At 37.6% G+C, this 23,793-nt stretch overlaps 1 protein-coding gene across 1 annotated transcript in view; it reads right to left on the minus strand.

The window, feature by feature from the left end:
* Nucleotides 1-368: 368 nt before the first annotated feature.
* The window catches only part of TNIP2 (TNFAIP3 interacting protein 2), a 45,546-nt gene continuing 22,121 nt past the window's right edge, over nucleotides 369-23,793 (minus strand). The window contains exons 2-6 of the mRNA XM_044062899.1: nucleotides 17,951-18,259; nucleotides 12,256-12,333; nucleotides 8,619-8,900; nucleotides 5,801-5,920; nucleotides 369-2,265 (exon numbers count right to left, since the gene is read on the minus strand). Coding sequence (XP_043918834.1) covers nucleotides 1,975-2,265; nucleotides 5,801-5,920; nucleotides 8,619-8,900; nucleotides 12,256-12,333; nucleotides 17,951-18,259 — 1,080 coding nt within the window. The 3' untranslated portion in view covers nucleotides 369-1,974. The remainder of the gene's footprint in view (nucleotides 2,266-5,800; nucleotides 5,921-8,618; nucleotides 8,901-12,255; nucleotides 12,334-17,950; nucleotides 18,260-23,793) is intronic.

The following is a 23,793-nucleotide window of genomic DNA, read 5'->3' on the forward strand; positions in this document are numbered from 1 at the left end:
ATTGAAAACTATGGACTATTGGAAACTGAAGGTTATCCTTCAGGACTTGGAGAGAAGAAAACAACTGAAAAAAATGGGCCTGAGTACAAAGAATTGCTGTCAGTGCAAGTAACCACTAACACTTACTGCAAGTATTTTGGAATCCAGGTGTAAGCCTTTTTATAGATAAATGACTTATTTGGTGTAAGATCTAACAGAGAGCAAGCCTTTCAGAATCAGGACAGACTTAACACCAACAGCAACCTTTTTTTTGGAATCTGTCCAAATATATAATATCCACCTCAACAGTTTAAATAAACAACAATTTTATCTACTCATCACAACCTTATAAAACACACACATACCATCAAAAACACCAAAAGAACATAAAACTTTTCAATATTTTTATTAAAAAAATAGTATTTTAAACATTTTAGAGAGAGCTGTCTGCCATGTTAACTACAACACTTTTCAAAATTCAGATGATATAAAAATAATCTGTGCAATAATTTTGGTGCAAAAGGTGCATATTCCTTACAGACACAAACAAATCAAAATTATAATTCCTAAATTAAATAAAGACAATGTTAATGGCAGAGTGCTAAAATGAAATAGCTCACTACTAAAAAAGGATAGGTTAAACATTGGAGGAAACAGATTTTGGGTCTGAACAGATTTACTACCTAGATACATATGAAATTCTTTGCAGTACATCTGTTAACATAAAGCAAACATTAAAATAGAGAAAAGTCTTTTAGTCTTAAATATTATCAACAAATCAAAACAAAATGATAAAACAAAGTTTCATAGAAGGCAAGGTTATCACTATTTTAGCATACTAATAGAAGCTGAAAATTATTATACACAATATATTCACAAGAACTGCAACACTGTATTCACAGCTAAAGTACCCTCAGTGCATTTAGCAGTAATTTGTTATATACAGGCACTGTTTTGATAAATAAACTGTGGCTAAGCCGTTTAATTATAAACATATCTCAGATGTACACATTTCAAGTGCACTTCCATAAAATGTAGCACCAAACTGATAGTTAGAGATGCTAAATGTACAATAATTATAAATAAAAATCAAAATGTAATAATTTAAAAGTCAGTTTTCTGAAAACAAAATGTAATAAAGCAGTGTTTGTCTACACACTCCCATAAAGTCATGCCCATTTGCGACTCACCCTTGTTGTGTTCCCAAATAAATTATTTCTGTATTATTAACTTATTGGAGTGGTTATTATAATGGCTGTAACAAGTACACAATTTCTTATGAGATTTTTTTAAGTCTGACAGAAAACCATATATTCTATCTAGTCCAAATTTATATCCAGAATTTCAATTAAACTACATACGAGTTAACACATTTTGATATTTCATTTTTTTAATTTTGCTTGTCTTTAGTATCTTACATTTTCCTATAAGCAGCATGGGGTGCAGGTTGTGTTCATCAGTCTGAGTGTATGGTCTATCCATTCAATGCCTACATATGTAGAATATGCAGTCTATTAATCCATACATGGCTATATGGCCTATAGCTACTCAAACTGCAGGTATCACCAGCATGGGATACAGGAAAACAATAACCCTTTCACTTCTGATGGCATCATAGAAAACCTCAAATAAGCTGGGAAGAGGAGGAAAACAGCTTCTCTCGCAACTTTCAACCAAACTGTTTAACACACCACTTTGTAGGGTTGTACGTCAAACCACAGACTCCTTCTCAAGTCTTACGGCATCATCGGCTCCTGCTGGCAGGAAACTGTGCGCTACCGACTCCCAATCACTTGAAACTTTTAAATAAGGTCCATACAACACAGGAGATAGCTTTGGTGCTGGAATTTCCAGATGGATTTGTAACTTAACGACAAAGACATGACTAGACCAGACTGCAACTAGTACTGCTGTTAACATCTAAATAGCTGGTACCAGTCTATACAAAGACCTTCAGCAAGTAGTGATTCCACTGGTTAACTGACTCCTTAAAAATCAGTGATTTGTTTCATGGAAACACTCTGAAATGTGTTTTAGGCATTCTTCACCATCATTAAACAGTCGTTGACACTGGGGGCACTGTAATTCACCTTGAACTCTCCTGTCAGATCCTGAACTCCTATTGATTACTACTGGTTCTTCCAGTTCTGCAGATGTACTCCATCGGTTTACTCCCAGCTGAGGAGAACTGCTGCCTAACAGTGGGTCTGTAACATCAGTCTCTATGTGAATGTGCTTTCTGTTACCAAAGTGTATTCTCACCTGACCTGCTGATTCTCGGGCATCCTGAAAGAAGACAAATTATTTTTTAGTTAAACCATTCTGGTAATTTTTTATTCATGCATTTAAAGAACATTAAAACAAAACAAGTATAATGTCTTTAATATTTTTTTTCTCATTCATTTACTGAATACTTTGTATTCTTTTCATCACTTTTATGGAATATGCAGCCTGCAAAACTGTGTGGAGATGTTTCTAAAGCCAGTAAGTAGCCACCATACACATAAGTACTGACATTACTACTAGACAATGCTGGCACTATGCCCAAAAGATACACATTTTTGGTCATTCTTTCTATAATTTGCTCATTAATTTGTGAGGAGACAGAATGTCAGTAAACATTCATTGCGCCCCGATCCACACCACAGGGCAGGACTAGTCCAACTGTCCCTGTGGGCCATTTGAGAATCAAACTCTGCACCTTTTGATGATAAGGTAAGTACTTTAACAATTAATGCCCAACTTGTTTCTTTTCATTTAAGACACTATCCTTTTGAAATAACTGCTATGGAACTAACAGAAAATATTACCTGAACATATATACATGTATGTGTAAGTATATATATATATATATATATATATATATATATATATATATATATATATATATATATATATATATATTCTTTTATTACACATGCGCCTGGAGCGTTTCTCCCCAGGCCTCCTCTGAAAATAGGCTCTGTTCTGGTCAGACTTTCCCGGGACTTTCCCGGTCAACAAATGTTAAACACACACACACAAAATGCATTTTGACAGTTAACCGTCAGATTAACTGATCTGCTCTAAAACAACAGTAACAAGTGACTCAGGCTGAATTCTGTTTCATACATCTCCAAGTAACAAAACAATTCCATTTTCTGTTGCAAAAGGTCACTTGAGTAATCAAACACATTATTTAAAGCCCAATGGACAGACATTTCACAGAGGGATTGTAACATCATGGACTACATTTATGACAAAAATCATACCACCATAGAATACTTTCTTCTGAGCTTATTTACTTGTAAGAGATTGGAATATACTGACACCAATCAAAGCTTATTAGCTAATTTGCAAACATAACATGGCAGGAGTTTGTCCAGTGTATAGTCAGCATGTCCTCTGTACAGATCTTCTGCTGGGGCTTTGGTTCCATTTCATGTCTAAAAGGTAAGCCGGTAGGTGGACTGTCAACGTTCAACACTTCTAGGTGCTTGCGCAGTGAGTGGGTGAATGCACACGCTCTGTAATGGAATACCATCCCACCCAGGAGTGCTTTTTACCTTGTGTCCACTGCCTACCAGAAAAGGCTCCAGCTTCCCAGCTCTCCACGACCATGAGGGGAGTAAACGCAGTGAAAGTGAATGCCTGTATGCATGTACACAGCATGTACAAACATTCAGACAGATGAGTAGGTGGATGAAATGGAGAACTGTTTTATTTTCAACAAGTGTACTTTTTTTAATACGTTTCAATTTATAACAATCTCAAATCTGAATAAGCCAGCTTTTCAAACTGATTGTCTATGTCTGAAATAGATTAATGTACTGTTAATATCCAGCAAAACTGAATTATAATTAGAGAAAGTAGTCTGTGTAATTTCCAAATTCTGTATTTGGGAATTGTGCCAACTGAGAACAGTTACATATTGAGCCTGCTAGTCTCTCCCTGACATTTTGGAGTAAAATGCAGAATCTAATTCATTTGTATGCCAGGCACCCCATATACCTTCTAAAAGGAATTCAACCGCATTGTGATGCACCGTTTCTGTCACTTTTGGCAACAAAATAGGGCACACTAACAAGAGGAACAACATAATTAAAAAAAAATTTGTAGTTCAAATTTTACATTTCTGTACTTAGCCACCTATCCATTAACAGAACCAACACAGAGTCTTGAAGCAGCTGAAATAAAAACATATCTAAATATTTAGAAATAAATATGAAGACACAAAGCTGACACCTAGGCTTACAAAGTCACATAAGCAGAGCTTGTCCGAAGGCAACATTATCCATGGCGAAGACCCACCTCAAATATGACATATCTATGGCAATATGGCATTTTGGCCTCAAAAGTTAAAGCATGCCTTCTCACAGTGAGAATTGCATGTCTATCACAATATAATGGTCACTATACTGCATCACATTTCCGTGACAGTTTTCAGGACTACAGACTACATTTTAAAAATGTAAGCAACGGAAATATTAATTCTTCTTTGTACAGGTCAATCAATTCATTATATATATATAGATATATATATATAGTTGTTGTTATATCTTTCGGCTTTTCCCGGTTAGGGGTCGCCGCTGCAGTGGAACTCCGGTCCGCTAATGATTGGCAGTAGATTTTTACGTACCGACTTGCCAGGCCTGACGCACAACCTTCAACGAAGGTACGCCCATTCACGCATGTCTCCACACAGAAGACGCTTTAGTTGAGAATCGAACAGGACAAAGTCTTACTGTGAGGCGACAACGCTATCGCAGCACCACCACCGCAGCTACATACACACATACATATATATATGTATATATATATATATGTATATGTATATGTATATGTATATGTATATATATATATATATATATATATATATATATATATATATATATATATATATATGCTTTATACATTATATATGTATATATATATATATGTATATATATATATATATATATATATATATATATATATATATATATATATATATATATATATATATATAGAGAGAGAGACACACACACACACACACACACACACACACACACACACACACACACACATCCATATTTATATGAATGTAAGTATGTGTATGTGTGATACCTGACAACAGCTTAGCTCTCAGCTGGGATAAGGCAAAGAACCAATTATGGGTAGGACATCCAACTACTGCAGGATGCATATACACACACACACACACACACATCCATATTTATATGAATGTAAGTATGTGTATATGTGTGATACCTGACAACAGCTTAGCTCTCAGCTGGGATAAGGCAAAGAACCAATTATGGGTAGGACATCCAACTACTGCAGGATACACACACACACACACACACACACACACACACACACACACACACACACACACACACACTCTGTGCTGACGCATACAGGCAATTCACAGAACCCCACTTCACTTATCACCATGTCTTTGGACAAAAACAGGATATGCTTACACATATAAGGCATCATTTGCTAAGTACCGTAATAAAACACAATGCTATTCATCCCGGCATCCATAAAGTGTAAAGAAAAAAAAAATCAATACAGGACAACAGCCAAAATAGCCTGCCCAAACATTTACTTTGTCTCTAAAAATGTAATGTCATGTTGATCACAACAGTAGAAGGCATCAAAATGCTATTACATGTAGTCTCATGTTTACAATCACAGCGTTTATGTGCTATAAGTTAGGAACTAACCAAATGAACAGCAGTTTTTTACTCCGCAGTTGATCATCACTTTTTTTTTTTTTTTTTTTTTTTTTAAGTTGCATGATATTAAACTGCCCAACTACAGTCAAGATCAGAGTTTTATCCTTAATGGTCAGTACCTTTCTCCTAGTAAGCTGTTGATGTAAACGGGCAGCTTCTTCCTGAAGTTCTTGTATCTTGCCTTGTGCTCGCTCCCGATCTCTGCGTTCAGATTGGAAATCATCTTTATATACTAGAACCTGTAAAAATAGCAGTAAAGACATATTTTCATCCAATTTATGGACTAGTAATGTACAACAAAACAAAGTTTACTACTAAAGTAGTTACTTATTACTAGATATAGGGTTTCTTTCTTTTTTTTTTTTTTTGTTAAGAGGATTAGAAGAATTGTAACTGCTGCTCAACACAAGCTACTGTTGTTAAAAGTGCCACATTTATGGAAATATGCCATGTGCTAGCACAAAGTAGCAACAATCAATTTATTTTTAAGCAGGTATGTAGACTAACCCATGTAGTGCTATTTTTAGCCACAAATCAGGTACATCAAAAAGGAGAACATAAGCAAAGTAATCAAGAAACAAATATTGAAAAAAAAAAAAAAAAAAAAAAGAAATACAGTATTCATCAATGCCAGAGAAATCACACTGCCACTGCAATACAAGAGTAAAGCAGTAATCGAGCATCAGTAAACTAAAGGCTAACTATAGGAAAAGGTAAAAGGAATTAAACAGACAAAATATATATCAAGCAAAATGACTAATTGTCCAAGTGCTTATCAGACTGTTATACCAGGTCTTATCCAAATGATCATAACAGGAACAAACAGGTGGACTTCGAACAGAAAATAAGTTTCCTTATAAGCAGCATTACTATTACTGTGCAACAGAATGTGCAACATAGTAGCTACCTTTCAATTATTGTATGCCCATTCTGTAACTCTAAGCTATAGAATAAAACAGCCTATTTTGTAAAGAGGCTGCCACAGCCCAGTCGGACTACCCTAGTCAACAAAATCAGTCACTCAATAAATAAACATATGCTTACTTACTGAATTTTGGTAAAAACATAATTCTGAAACCATTTTCAATGTGAGGAAGAGAATAATTCCAGACAAAGAACTTCAAGTTTAATAATCATACAATCATTAGTACTGAAGACTATTACAAACCATAGTCAATTTTCTGCTGTATACTCTGCTAAACAGAAACAGTAACGCTAATAGACATGTGCAGGTTTTTAACTATACAGTCCAACAAGTGCATTTAAAAAGACAAGCTGGTTGTCACGGTCTGCTGAGAAAAAACAGACTTGCCATAACAACGAAGTTCTTAGAATTCGCTATACGAGAGTAATAAAATCTATCCTACAGTTATGAATATATGCTACAGGCTAGGCATTCCTGCCTGCAATCATAAAATATTTACAACATGGCACAAGTCTCTATGCCAGGTGTAAGGGGTTTCAATACTAGCAATGAAATCAGTCGCATCCCATGTGCAATTCTGCAAATACATTAAGAAGACAAAGCAACTGGAAATGTACTTCTTCTGTTGGGGGACATGGTGGTTTAGGAAGATTATGCCACTGTGCCAGAAAATCCTTATGTATATAACTTCTGCAAATACTTCAGTAACCACGGTTATACCATACAGTACAAAACATTTTTTAATGGTTTAAATGATAGACATGGCCATAAACCCACTCTTTGTGTTAGTGATAATCATTGTGCCTGGTCCCACCTCTCACAACTGTACTGTAACTGGTGTAACCCAACGGTGTTGCATCCAAAAGAACATCCCCTCCCACTAGGATTATTACCAAGCACAACCTCCTACAACAATGAACTAACAAAATGTCAACTGATATATATATTCCACATTCAAAAACAGACAAAAGTTTCAGTAGGCCAGTTTCAGTGATTATCAGTGCTAATACCTTGCTTACTTACATGGCTAACATTTTTTATATAAAATTCCCCCACTCACCTTCTCCATTCCGCCATTGACTACTATGCTCTATCCCTGCATATGAGTGTCTCACCCACAAGCTAATGCGGACTGCTGTCACCGTCTTCATAAGCCAAGCAAATCTCTAGCTACAGCAGTTTTATCTGCAAACCTCTACTTGCCTGCAATGGAACAGCTACCAGACCCACCAGTCTTTCCCCCAGAGTATGTTGACCAACTTGCCACTCACTTATAATCTTCTTGACCTGGGTCTTATAGGTTCATAGGTAAATACTAGGCCAATGACCACCAGGGCCTTTATAAGCCTAGACTTGCAACCCAGGCCAACTGTGTCCCCATGTAAAATGCTCCTCTAGCTCCTCAAATGCTAATCCAACTTGGGCTATATGAGTCAGAGAGGTTTTATCCTTTTAATGAGACTCTGTTTTAACCTAATTTCACAATGAGGGATACAAGCTCTAACTTGATACAACTTTGGAATAATACCAGAATCAGCCTAACACCACTAAGGTGTTTTAGATTTGCAGAGGGAATGCAACTTTCATTGGAAATATTAAACCAAAGTCTGCCGCAGTGGAATAAAATATAACACAAAAATTATTCCCCTTTCCTGTTTGTCTGACCTTTTCCCTTCCTGAAAGTCTATATTAGGCGTAATAAAAGACCATGCATTTCACCAATTAAAAAAACAGTCTGAAGCTAGCCCCATCTTAGCTGTGTTGTGCACAGGTTTCTGGTATAATATGATCAGTACAAATAAGTAGCTTTAACCATGGCAAAATATTTAAACCCACCTGCAAAAATGATCTCCTCGCAGCAGTAAACTAAACTAATGTCTTTGGTGACCTTGTCAGACACTGTGGTAAAGCACTGCATTAAGTACTCATCTCCTATTACAATTCCATGATTCATAAGTTAATTTAAGGAGTTTGCAAACTTTCTGAACCACAAAAAAAACTGTAAAATGTACCTGCTGCTGCAGCATTTGAATTTGCTCTTTGTCATGCACTTGGTCCTTTACTATTTCCTCCAGTTTTTGCTTTGCTTGGTTGCAGTCTTTAATCTTTTCTCCTAGTAGCTTATTCAGTCTGAGTATTTCCTGTTGCATCATCTCAGCATTTGTCTGTACTGGAACCAGACCCTTCTGAACTTCTGTATGCGATCTTAACTCCTTCAACTGCAAATGCAGATTTTTTACGTACTCCTCTCTACTGGCATCATATTTTTGCCATTTTGCATTTAAATCTTCAACCTGTGGGAAATAGAAATAACAATCAATACCTTAAGATAATGTGAATGAGACAACTCGTGCAAAGCAGAAAGACAATTGAAATTAAGGTCCTCCTATTCAAAAAGTAAAACTTCGTGGAACTGGAGAAAACACCACCATTACCTTTGCAGTAAAAATACAGGACAGACAGGCAGAAGTACTACAGCTAATGTTTGCGGATGTATATTAAATGAATGAATGTTCAAAATTGCGAATGCTCAGATGAGCGAAAATGCAGTAACTCAAGGTTTTTTTTTTTTTTTTATAGCAGTACAGTGAAGATTGGAATATGTGCCCTTTCCTCACTGTAGTGCGATCTCAGAGTTGGAATATATATATTTTGCGGGGTGTGTGTGGGGCGCAACCCCCCACAACAACGTTTTCGAGTTGCTGCATTTTTGCTCATCTGAGCGTTCGCAATTTTGAACATTCATTCTTTTACTATAGACCCAATATCACTCTCCAGAACAGTGGATCCTTCAGGAAGGACTCTTGCAACAGTATTGATTCAGCTGCATGTTTATTTTTTAAGGCAGCCAAAGGTTGCCCTGCATGGAGTAGAACCTGCCATATGCAGCTAAAGGCTTCCTGCTTGGTGTCCGATGAAGCATTTCATGGCACACTCCCAAAACAAAAACAGTAGTACACCATAGCATTTGCAATTCGTCTAATAGGAAAGTTACAAAATATAGTTAAAAAAACTTAGTTTTTTTTTTTTTCCAGTTACTCTACTGTTTCCTTTTGACAACTATATGCAGTTTACAGTGGGAGAGATGCAAAGAGCAGTAAACATATTCAAAATGAAATCCAAAGGACTGGGACATATCTTGACTGCTATTGCATTGTGATGATTGCAAAGTTGCATTAACTTTATTTGGGGAGAAGTCCTGCAGCAAAGTTAGAACTGACATTTATGACAGAATTCTTGCAGCAGTGATCTACCAAAGCTTGTCCGGCTTTCAAAATAAGCATTGAGCTTGTAGTATTCAGTGAATGTGTGGATGGACAACTAGTCTGCAAATTCTGGGCAGAAACCATGTTAAAATCTGCAGACGCACTTGTTCTGCAGTGCAGAGGGATAAAGCCCAAACTACAACCCTGACAACTTGAGTCTAAATAGCATCTTAGGTGTCAGAAGGGCTGGGTGGGAAGGATGGTGGTGAGTGGTCAATACTAGCTTGCACACTGTGGACGGAGAGAGACAGAGAGAGAGAGAGAGAGAGAGAGAGGTTGGTTTTGGTCACCCAAAGTGCCACCACCATGCAAGCAAAGGCTTATATGGCACCAGAATGGCCTGGACTGAGGACATGAGCTTGGAAAAACCATACTACTGATGGCAGCCCTCATAATGATGCAGGAAGATGCACTCACATGCACTGGAAGGTCGCTAGATGCCCTGATGCAAGTACTTACTCCAGCTACCAGGGGTGGAGTTATGACCTCTTCATAAATGTCTTCATGTTTTTGGTAGAAATACCCAATACAGGTGGGGACAAATGGACTCAAGGCTGATAGGCATGGAGGCAAAAAGCATACAGAAAAAAAATCTGTATGAGCCCTACACAAACAAACCTTGGTGGTGGGTCTAGTAGTTTGGTTGCCTTTACGATAAAAGGAAAAACAATGGGAAGTCAGTTTAACAAGGCCTGCTTAACTACAGAAGTTCATAACCAACCTTTCATGAGACAAAAGTACTGGTCAGATTTCTGGATGCCATTTGTTTCATCCATATAATAAGTTGATGGTAAACACCCAACATAACTACCTTATCACTGTGACTTAGAAAGATTTCTAAACCAAAAGCTTAACAAAGAATTAACAGTAAAAAATGTGTCTTCCATTAAAAAAAAAAGTTGGGACTTGAGCAGATTTTGCATGAAAAAACTGCTCAGCAGCATGCTTCCTGCATATCAGTCACATGAGGATTACATGGAAGAAGCAAACTATGTTATCTGATTATAACAAACAAAAAAAATTCCTGCAAATTCTTGTGTTGATAGGAATATAGATGACTTGTTCAGCTTTCTTTACTCTGTGATCTTTGTGCAATCTCTCAAGCATTAACAAAAACTTATGAACAGACAAATGATCATATTATGATATGATAATAAATATAAATGCCTGGAATTCTGACTAATTTAAGCATGACCTTGTTCATATCACCTTGATGGCCTTTTACAAACATTATGTTACAATGTAGATGAACCTACTCTGTCTCTACAGCCTTCTGACCTACCAATTTTAAAAGGGGGATGATTTTTTTTCCTGAAACAGCATATGGCCTTCCAAATTAAAGCCAACAAAAGAATGCCAAATATTAGTTTAAAAAAAGTTTTCCCCTTTAACCATCTCTTACCCCGGCATGAGCACTATGGCTCTACCTTAAACAAAGCCAACCTTTTTCCACATGCACTATGGAACACTATACTTCGACTCAATAGCCAATAAAATTATTGTCCCCTTCTAGATCATGCCTCTCATAACCACCCTCAGTTCTCCACTCTTACACCTCTTAGCCACTCACTCACACTACAGCTCAGAATAAACTCTTTTTAGGCAACAAATCTTCTCCATTCTGGGGTATAAAGCTCTGGAAGGAAGGATCATCACCTATGTCTCTTCTAAAATGAAATTAAAACTAAAGTTACATACTCCTGCCATACATAGTCCTATGGGATTCACGTCAACTCACCAAAGGTAATTTCAATGACTGACATTTAAGCAAAGCAAATCAATGAAAACCACTTCCAGTGGCCCTACTCCCACCCTGCCAAACCGACTCCATGGTCACACAGTAGGCAATAGTACAAAGTCAACTGGTGCTGAAAGTGGTTTCAGCAATTTAACTTTGTACAAATGGCACAAAGAAATTTTGCAGAATTATTAGGTTCCCACTCTTTGAAGCTGCTTGCTTAGAGATGCAGCATCCAAATCATAGTGGCTGCTTTCTGCAATCACTCTGACAATAATTTAAGTTCAGTCTGTGTAAAAAAAAAAAAAAAAAAAAAAAAAACAGTTTGCTTTTATATAGTGTATGATGCATGCTTATGCATTTTCAGGTCACAAATGCAAACAGTCCTGTTCTGGTTTACTTCACTTATCCTGTTACCAAAGGAATAAATAGATTAAATTATATTGCTCTGTATTACCTACAGTCATGGCTACCATATCATTCAATATTACTACTGGTTGTCCACTGAATAAATATCATATTTTCCATTAAATCGATACATATCTTTGGCAATACATTTTACAGAAAATGTATACTTCAGACTAAAGCATAAATGGACACATTTTTAACATTTAACCATGTTATAAAATGCAAAGGCTTACTCACATAGCTCAACTTTTTCTTTAAAACCTTGTTTTCTTCTTGTAGTTTATCTATTACACTGGGCTGCTGAGCACATCGTACCTGTAAAAAAAATCCAATATTAGTATCTGTGTCAGGACAAAAAAATACATACAGTGTCCTTAAAAGAGGTAACCGCTATCTAGAAATTTTATCTGCAACATCAGTGCACCTCTGGGGTTTCTTTCTTGATCGTAATGGTAAAACACCAAACCAAAGCCATTAGCAATGCCGAGAGTCTTTTATTAAAATCTTAAGTGAATGTGGGGATTTACTTCATCGTTTCTTTTCTGTGTTGTCGCTGGAAAGCCCTAAAGAACTTTTTGTAGAAAGAATGGGGACTTCAGGTTTTATAAGCTCATGACATTAATAAGCATGGCAGCCAGTGCAGTAATAAACTGCATTACAAAGTGACAGCTATTTACACTTACCCTTTACATTATAGATGCAGTTTAAAAAAAGGCTTCTCTGAACCCAAGTCAAAATTTCTTTACAAGCTTTTCATAATGTACTCCTCCTTCCTACTTTCACTGCTTTCTGTGTTTGAGAGTTGTAGTGTGCCCTACTTCATTCTATAGTTTCTCAAGCTGCCGATGCTTTGTAAACAGAATGGACCTTGACATGTAGAGTGCTATAAAGAATTGATAACCAGTCTCTATGAAAATTATGCTGACATTTCCCTTTCAAAGAATGAAATGTCCTGTATCATTCTCATTCATTCATAGATTACATCACTGGTTTTGAGACATCTTTTTTAGGTATCTTTGTTAATCACCACAAAATCCATTACTACTACGATATGAATGAAATGAGAGGTATTGAATGCATTTTTAGGGTATGAAAGCCAACGATGATGCCATATCATAAAAAGGAAAAACATCTCATTTCAAGTCATGTTTCAGTGAAACATTAATTATTATTAATTAATTGACTGGGCTTGCTTTATTTCACAAGATATTGACTGTAAATACATTTACCAGTCACAGGACAGGTATGTGTACATCATTCCATGAAGAAGAAAAGCCCCATAAAAACATGAAAAAAATGACCAAAGTGTTCAGGAGATGTTTTACTAATACAGAAATTTAAAATATATTCAAAAAGAAAATCGTGGACAGCAAAGTTGTGCACCATTATTGAAAATGCGTGGATTAATTACTACTAGCACCCAAGTTCTACATCCAAGTCAGATCACGTACATAGGATCATAGGAAGTTACTAGGCTACTGCCCCAGAGGCCCTTATAAGCCTAGCCAAGAGTTTAGCCCATGTTCAGGCAAGTCAGCACCCGAAAGCCCCTGTCCAGCAGGGACACAGGTGGAATCCCAGGGGTGTATTATCTATTTCCCATCCAGTTTGAGCTGAAAAAGGGATAATGAGGTACTCTGCTTGACATGGAGAGGGAGTCTAGTCCACAGATGGGGGAAGTCTCTGGGACACAAATCTGTCCCGCCAACAATTTCTATTGATATCAGAGGCCAGGTTGAGGTCACGCGTACGGGTTATTCGTGTGGAGCTTGACTTGCAGATATGCAGCAGTCCCATCAAGGCAGGGTCTGAGATTGCTTTGTATGCCAGACAGAGGTGACCTCTGAGAAGTCTGTATGAAACTGAGTAGTGGGACAGGGCTTTTAGCCCATATGTGTAGGGTAGATGTTTGAGGCCCTGGATTCTCCTGCTGAGGAACCTCTACGATCTCTCCAATTGCTGCAAGTGCTTTGTGAGGTACATGCTGAAGAGGGCATTGTACTCCATAACTGGCCTTGCAAGGGAAGAATACAGGGATGTTATGACCTCTTTGTCCCTGGACGAGATACCCTATGAGGTGGGCCATGTAGAAAGCTTTCTGTACAACAGAAGCAACATGGTGGTCAAAAGTCAGGTTGCTATCAACCTGGGTGTTCAAATCTCTCACTACTGATTGGGTACTTAGGACATTGTTATTAATGTGATAATATATGGGGACATCACTCTCCCAAAAGGGGATGATGGTGCATTTTTTGGGATTCAGCTTGAGGCCGGGTTTCTGGTATCAGTCATTTGTTTGGGTGAGACTCTCTTGAAGGACGTCCACATCACTTGGGGAATGGATGACCGTGCCCAGCTTGCATTCATCTGCAAACTTAGTCAGCCATAGCCCACTGGTTTTGGCCTGCACCTCAGAGAAGTATATCCCGAATAACAGCAGCCCCAGGACCGATCCCTGGGTTACGCCGCTCGTTACAAGTCTACTGCTTGAGGTGGCTTCCCCCATTTTGATTAGGTGGACTCTTATCAGTGAGCCATTCATTCTTTTCCTACTGCACACTTTTCTATTTAAGGTTGCAAAGAACCTGGAGCTTGGATGCCAGTCCACTACAGGACAAAGACACACACACACACACACACACACACACACACACACACACACACACACACACACTAGACATTCTGTCAGACTGCAAACTCACCTACGATGAAACCAGATACCTAGACAAAAAAAAATAGAGAGAGAGGGTGAACATGCAAATTTTAACCAGAAGGTACACCTGCCAGTAAACAAACTGGAGAATCTAGCACTGTGAAGCAGCCATATTATTGCCACACCACTATGTCACTCCCCAGCCACCCACATTTATTTAAAACAAAAGCTCTAATGACTTCACTAATCATTTATGATTAATGGGACCAGAAGAGTAGGTGTAATACGTATTAGTCCATCATCCAAAAACAAGTCACAAGGTTCAAAAATTATAAAACTAGTGTACCACTGATATGTCCTTAACTTTCATCAAAAATAGTGGTTGTAGTCCTGTAATCTATGTGATACCTTCCAAGATAATTAGCTACATAATTTTAATTCAGATAATGTTACAAGCAGTAAAACCAGACACTATATATTTACACGTCTCTTCTTGTAAACCTTACCAAAATGTTTATTTTTATGGAAGCTTTTAATTATTAAAATGTGTCTGTTAGTAATTGTGCTTCATGATTTATTCTCGTGTGTTTTTTTCATTAGCACACAGTTCTCCTGTTCTCAGCTCTAACCTCCTTAAAGTATCATTCCACACTGTGCAATACAATAAAATAACAGCTCTTATTTATTTTTAAAAGCCTGTATTACCAAGTATCAGTCTGAAAGGCCTGTGAGACCTGCTTTAATAGCCTATTCTGACTCTCAAGAGTACATGTTAGCACAGACCTTGAGATTAAAGGAACAGTATTAGCTGCAAACATTTAGCCTATTAAGCAGGTCTTGTTTAAACTACCTGTTAGTCTCACACATTTCTCTGCTTGTCCTTAGTCTTACAAGGTCCATTATCAGTCTTATCTACAGAAGTGGAAGAAAAAGGAAAAATATTCTCAATGTGAACAGGCAGGACAGACACACATTTACATAGACACACAAATATACTCCTGCATAAACAAGAAGGTGAAAAGGGCTTTGTGACTCGAGAGAAAGTTTTGAGACTACTACTCATCTTAAAACTGCTAACAAAATACTGAATGTTGACAGTGAATGATTTCTAGCCTCAAAGAGCATAGTCAGTTATGGAATTAGTATACATCTAGAAAAGGAGCAAATACATGTGAACAAGCTGTAGGAAACCAATTCTTCATCTAGCCATAAATCACACACATAACTATGCTTTTCCAAGATACCAGCAAGAATGTATCATTATTCAACACCAGATCTAACACTTGCAGACAACAATCCTGTGCCGACAAGGATTAACAATACATATTTTTACTTTCATTCAAGTCAAACACTCCATAAGCAAACCCATGCCAGACAGCCCTGCCTGTGCAGTCCTCTAAACTTTACTATTGTGAAATCACACACTGTACATATTGCAACAACATTCACTGACCAAACACTACCTTTAACATCAAATGTAATGGCTGGGATTCATTCACAAGTGCTGCAGGGGTCAGCCACATCAATATTTCAGCATCTTCTTTGCAAAGTGGCTCGCAGAAATTTTAGAGAATGCATTATCTTTAAATGCCTGCACATTTTACATAGCCAATAATTAGCAGTTTGCACTATTTGTCTATGAATCCCAGTAAATGCTTTTCAGTTGTGCAGGTGTCATAAGTAAGTGGCAAATAATTCATCCTTGACTAATAGTTATGCATCCTACAAACAGATGTGCATGCAAGTATAAAATGTATAACCTAGTCCTAAAAGTGTGTCAGTGTCTGACATCTACATCACTTGCAATGAATGTCTGCAAGATGAATGTGGAAAATCAACCAAGACTGCCTGCGTGGTTAAGGTTTTTACCCCCCCCCCCCCCCCCCCATGCACAAGGTCTGATCCTGAACTGTGGTCCAACTGGGCATTTCCAGACTTAGAGAAAGCATATGACAAGGTCTCAAGAAAGCTGATTTGGACAGCCCTGCAATGATTAAACACTGGTAGAATTAGTGCAGGCTACATTCAAAGACCCAATGACACAAGTATGATTAGTCTTCAGAATCAGAGGGATTCCCACTTGGGGTGGGTGTGCATCAGGGTTCAGCTCTGAGTACACTGCTGTTCATACTGATTATGGACAATATTAGCGAACAGGTACAAGGGGACAGATCAGCAAAGTTGTTGCATGCAGCTGATGTGGCATTGCAGGCAGACTCTGATCAAGAACTTCAACAAAGGATAGGAGAATGGAATGCAAAATTGAAGGCACATGGGATTAAACGGAGTTCAAATATGTAATGGCAGCAAAACGTTAAATCAGAAGAAGCTGAAAAATTGAGAGAGAAGAGAAAACAGTGGAACAGGTTAACAACTACCTGGGAGGGGGTTATTAAGGAGAAAGGAAGTCTGAATGAGGAGGTCAAAGCTAGAATCAGAGGGGCTACAGGCAAATGGCATCGAGTGCCAGGTGTATTGAATGACAGAAGAATGTCAAAGAAGCTGAAAAGAAAGGTGAACAAAACAGTGGTGTGACCAGTACTACTGTATAGTACAGAAACCTTGTCAGTGAAGGCAAAGCAGTTAAAGAAGATAAAGGTGATGGAAATGAAGTGCCTGAGACAGGTATTAGGATGCACAATGTAGGACAGGTGAAGAAACAAGAATATTAGAGCAGAAGCCTAAGCAGCCCCAATTGCAGGGAAGATCAGAGAGAACACATTACAGTGGTGTGTTCCTATGTACAGGAAAGCAGACGACAATCTGGTAAAGAAATTTTGGACAAATAGGAATAAGGCAAGAAGAAAACAAGGTGGCCCAGCAAAGAGATGTATATATTATGTGAGAGAAGACCTGTGACAGCCAAGCATGACTGAACAATGTCATCAAAATCAATAGAAATAGTGACAGTTGACATAGCATCCTAAAAATGGGGGTGAATAATGACTTTGTGTGTGTGTGTGTGTGTGTGTGTGTGTGTGTGTGTGCTTTTGTATACACAACTGCTTCACAACACAACCATATACTATACAATGAGGTATCAATCTTATAAAATAAGGAAAATGGTTTCTGGCAGAATTAAAACAGCTGGTGGTGTATGGTTTTGTCTAAATGCCATTTTGGAAGCATTAAAAGATAGATCTTACACAGTACATGCACGACGGGGTTAAAGAACAATGTACTCTAAGTGTCCAGCCCACTCGAGTTCATATTATTCATTAGTACAAATATAAATACAAATATGTATATATATATATATAAATATATAAGTAAACACACCTTACTTGTTTGTTGAGTGTGAATCTGTTCTTCTAATGTACCCTGTCCTCGTAACCTAGTTTCCTCTGCAAGTCGCTTGGCAAGTTGCTGACACATATCTGCTGTGGATGCTAGTCTCAATCGAAGCTGTTCACTTTCCTCAGTCAAGGAACGGCATAGCACTTCCTTCGTAGCTTGAGCCACCTCTGTCTCTTTCAAAAGTCTTTGTAGTTGAAAAATCTCAATGTCTTTTTCATTCTGAGGACTGTTTATTATTCGCTGGATTTCTCTGGATTTTTCTTGTAGTTGCTGTTGTAGAGTTTGCACCTCCTTAAGAAAGAGAGAAAAAAAAAAAAAAGAAAAAAAATAACTAAGTGTTCGGAATATTTCTAAAATATTGCAAAGGATCCTTGTGATAGGTCATAACACATTAAGGTAGCAAGGAAGTTCTAACACTGCATTTCAATATGATAATTTTTATTCCCTATATAATTGCTATTTACAGGGGTGACCTTCCCTTTTGCACCCTTTTTCTATGTCAAGTGCTTAAGAAACAATGTTCCTGAACAGGACGACTGCTCTTTTATTCCATAAGATACAGTGGCTGGTAATCCAAACAGGAATTTATTTTTGCAAGAAAACAAATCAACTCAGTTTTATTCAGAATCACAAAGACAGTTATGAATGAGGCAGGTTTGTATTCTCTCTCTCTTTTTTTGTTTGTAGCATGATCTCCAATTTGAATCCTATGGTACCTTCTGTGTGCACTCTGAATATCAGTCTGTCCATAAGGGCTTCTGCCAATGTGTTCTAATTTCCTATCACATGTTATAGACAAGTCATAGTTAAGAAGAGATCATGGGTCATGTAAATGTGTTTATGTGCATCCCAAAACAAACAGGCATCTTCTCTAGGATTATTTTCTTGGTTTTGCCCCATACCAGTGTTTAGTGGTGGCCTCTGGCTAATCTTGTCCCTGAACTGGATACAAACAGCACTAGCAGCACTGGGGAAATGAATGACTGGCACAGTCTAACATGACCTATCAAGAGAAAGTAAGCTTTTATGAAAGATGGGTAAAACCAGTCATCATTTTATTCATGATTATGGCTGAAAAAAAGGCCTTTGCAGCCTACGCCTGCTCATAATACAAATAAATAAAACTCTTGTTTAATTTGTTACAAAGTAGAAAACTGATGCACCGAGGCATGTCCCTCCAGTTCTGTTCTCAGCAGTCCCAAATCTAAGGTAGCTACAAATTGTTTAAATACTATAAAATATTCTGCATCTGCAGTAATACAGTATGCACATTCTAAAACACATGGTAAATATTTATTACTCAGGTGTTTTTTTTTCAGCTGAAACACCCCATTTCTATTTTTTGTTTTATTTAAAAGTTACCTCTTGCTGCATGCTAACACAAATTGTTATTCTAGCAACTTTTGAATTTGTAAGAACAATATTTAAAATCCCGTTCTTCCAGGCAGGAAAATGAGCTGCAGTGGAAGAAGGGGAGAAATGCATTACATTTGCCAGCTCCCAAAGAAGTGAAACATAACTCTCAGCCTCCCAGCACAAGAAATCTGGACAAAGACTACATTAATGGGAGGACAAAGACCCCAAAATATGGACACATTTTAAATACTGTTCTTATAAATTCAAAAGTTGCTAGAATAACAATTTGAGTTAGCATGCATTTTTCTGAAGGATATGAAGTCTGAAACTCAAATGTATCATTTAGTGACTTCAATAGTCAGCGATTTGCCAGAAAATGAAGAGAAGCATGCATATCCTGGACAGGCTGTGGGTAATGCTAATGCTGCATATATAAGCAGATTAGTGGATGCCCCTTTTCTGTTGCCACTGTATACCTAAATCTTCCAAAAAGTAGTGTTGGAGGCTAAAAATATTACCAAATTCAAAATAACTGGTGGACCCGTACTCATTAACTTTGGGCAATGACAGCCTTATAATTCCTAAAGAACCAACAAGCTGTGGCACATCAAACATTGGCAATTACACAATGTACTTTTATCTGTAATCTGGAATTCCCTCAGCATCAGAAGTGATGTATTAAACTGGTGCTCCATTTTTAATAAACAGGGAGAGATTAAGTTCTCCATTTATATCCTTAATTGTGTCAAAATGTCAGAATTTTCTGTGTTTTGAAATTTCCAAACTCCCAGCTGAACGTCTGATGTGTAACAGCAAACATCTGATTTTGCAATAAAGATTGCTTATGTCCTGTCCTTTTAGCTGCTTCCTGACAGACGAAATTTCATTATTTACACCTACACAAAACATTCTTTCTGCACCCATACAATCATATACATTAAAGTATGACACTCAGCAATGTCATAAACTCAAGGCTCAATTTTATCATTTCATCCCCTATGGAAAAATAACTACTTTTCTGTAAACCTATAATTTCCAAGGGAAGATAACACTTTAGCACAAAGCTACTCCAACTTTGACTCAAAAATGGCAAATGACTGGTTAAGCTAGGCTAGCCAACAAAGGCCTGCTGCTCGTCTGACAGGGATAGAGGCAGAGTGGGTACACTATGTGTAATTCTCTGGAGCTCCCTCAAAATCCTTGCTGCCAGTGAAACCTTACCTAGTTAACACAACACAGACAACGAACAAGTACATAACATAGACCTATCCAGTATACATAGTGTGTATTTCTTTGTTAGAAGTACTCCAAATACTGGAACTTGTGTTGTCAGGAACAGTAACCAAAACACTATGTGGATCAAAAGCAATAGCAGTCTATACTCTATGGTACAAATTCTACAAAAATTGTGCTTGTACGTTAAGTCTGACTGAGTGGTGGTGTGTGGAGCTCTCAGTTCTTTATTTTCTTTTACATTCTGGGAGGAGGTTAATGAACTTCCACCACTAAGGAGCTGCAAACAAATTCTTCTGAGAAGAAATACAGACATTTCCTTCTTGAAAAATTGCTTCCCTGAACTATCTGGGAAATTCACTCAGAGCTATTATATTGTACTGCAGTTCTGAAAAAAGGAACACAAAAGGAGAAATCTAGCCCTGATCCAAGTTTCTACTGAATACTTCTTTTAGCCTAGTACCTTCTACTTCCAAACAACAATTACATTGTACAACAATGACTCTCTCTCTGGCCAGGAGAAGTGTATAAGCTGGAGGTCTGGCTAACAAACACGTGCCCCATTCCTCCTACTTAACTTTAAAAACAAAATTCACACTAGCCATCATTTTCACTTCTGTACAGTAACCTCATTTCATTCATAACAAACATGTTCTCTCAGTGTGTGTGTGTGTGTGTGTATTACTACACAGATAGATGGATATGTAGATAGAGATATATGGGATAGGAATCCATATAAAGCATACATTTTAGGAGGGATGGCCTAAAGGAAACAAAAAGTCGGTAGCAAGGAAAGAATAGTCTAAGACTGTATGAAACCACACTGACACATATTCAACAGGATACTGGTGTATGCTTGGCTTATCATACCTCTAAGTGCAAGAAATCCGGACAAAGCCAAAAAGAAAAGGGGGACAAAGGCCCAAAAATCAGAGACACGTTTTAGATATTGCCCCTATAGACCTAGAGAGTTGCTAGGAAAACAGGTTTTGAATTAGTACATATTTTATGAAGGATATGAAGTCTGAAACTCAAATATAGGTCATTATTTAGTGACTTCATTCCTAAATAATGTGCCAGAAAACCACAAATTTTATGTGGAACACAACAAAAATGTGAGCCAAAAATTTGGACATTCTGTGCTGTTAGACGCTACACAAAGAAATCCCACTCCCTCAGAGCCGCATGGTCCAGGGATCTAAACCTTGTCATCACAATGAACAAAACATGCTGGAGGGATAGGTTCCTGACCCAGAGACTCCCCAGACTCTTTAACAGACTGCCCATACATGTCAAGCAGAGCGCCTCTTTGGCTCTCTTCAAAGAAACCTTGACGATTGGATGGGAGATAGGAAATTCACCCCGGGGATCACGTCAGTCGCCCTGCTAGACAGAGGTCCAGGGAAGAAAATATTGTGGGAAGAAATAGCCAGGAAATTGTTATGGCTAGGCTTGTATAGGCCCTAGGGCCGATAGCCTAGTACCAACCTATGAACCTGTGAAAATCTGGACAGTTGAGAGGTATGCTGGCTATGGAAGGGAACAAGTGGATAATGGGAACAAATTAATGAAGTCACTTTAAAGTAGACTTAAGAACTTAAGAGTTCACACACAGAAAGGATGATAAGGCTGAGGAGCAATTGTTAAAGGGAGTGCAAAGTATAGTTCACTGTAGCAGTTCACAGATGCCATGGTCCAAAGACAGGTGGACTGGAAAAAAGATATGGAAGGGGTAATATGAAACACTCAGACAAACCTGAAATGTCACATGTCCTCTACCTACATCATAGCTTGCGCACAAGAAACACACTTTTCGGAATTTAACAAGTCACAAAAGTCTCCTAAACAACAGAGGGAAGTATAGCAAAGCAGTAGTTTGTCAACATTTAGAATCTGACAATGTTGTAGAGACAGCCAAGGTTAGGATTCTGCAATCAGTACCATGAAATCTGCTGGGCAAACACCACACTCAAATCACTACCAAAACAATAAATAAATCAGCAAAGTGCCTGCCAACCATGTTTCTCATGAATACTACAGACATCTTTATTTCCTGACACCAGTCACACACACACCAGCTGAAGTAATTACAACTGGTCTTTTTTGATTTTTGCCAGTCCAAATGCAAAATGAACTTGAACTTTGACTGGATTTAACTGCCACATGTATATAAATCTGAATGTATGGCACATGCTTGTATAGCAAGCACGTAAACAAGACAGTAAGGAAGTGTGATTAGAACACCACTTAAACAGAGAGACAGGTCACCAAAACAGAGAGACAAGTCACCAATTAATATTCTTCAGGTTATGAACTGTAAGAGGACTCCATATGCCAGATGCATATGGTAAACAATCTGATGCAAGGCTAGACTATGACAGTGTATCTTGGTCATCTCCAAACAGAAACAGATGACACTAATGTTCTTGTAACAAGGTGTTAAGCTGTGTAAGAAAGCTCGAAGGGTGGAATTTTTAAAGTTTCATCAACTGTTTGAATGCACCTTAAGAAAAACACAAGTTTTTAATGGGAAAAAAGTTGGTGTAGAATCACCAAGTGAAAGGAGTAGTGTGGGATACTGTTAGCTAGGCATATTCAGTCCATTCAAGGGAGTACATTTTTTCTGAGCATCTCTTGGTAATTTTATGGTTCAGTCAGCAAGAATGTGTAGAACTGCGTGAATTAGTGTATACTATATAATGTTATACAAACCATGCCTACATATTAAGAATGTGCATCTAAAATTAACCTTTGTATGGTTATTAACTGGTAACATTTGAAAACAGCGTGCCCTTTTCTGAATTGTAAAGGGGCAGCATTAAACATAGAAGGGTGTTGAGGGTAGAAGAAAGAGTACAAAAATATATTTTTCTGGCTACACTCCTGATGTGAGTTTAGACAGAGGGACAACATTTAGTTGTCTCACATCATTAAAGCATCAGAATTATTAACACTGGTATATTATATCAATTACAGAGACCACTTGTTCAAAGAGAGAGAAAACTCTGCAATTAACTCACCTTTTCAACTCAGTTACTGAAGAATGTCAAAAAGCCATAATTTTAGAAATGCAGTATAACTCTACAGAAGATACTATACTTGTACCTAATTTGGTATGATAAGGAATTAATTATCAGGATTTACCCAGACATCATGGGATGTTTTCACAAAACTTCATGGCAGTTAAAAGAAAAAAAAATCACTGGGGCCCACACCTAGTGACTGAATAAAGGACA

This window comes from Protopterus annectens, chromosome 2.part1 (assembly GCF_019279795.1).
Source record: "Protopterus annectens isolate FY-2018-M chromosome 2.part1, PAN1.0, whole genome shotgun sequence".
NCBI lineage: Eukaryota > Metazoa > Chordata > Ceratodontiformes > Protopteridae > Protopterus > Protopterus annectens.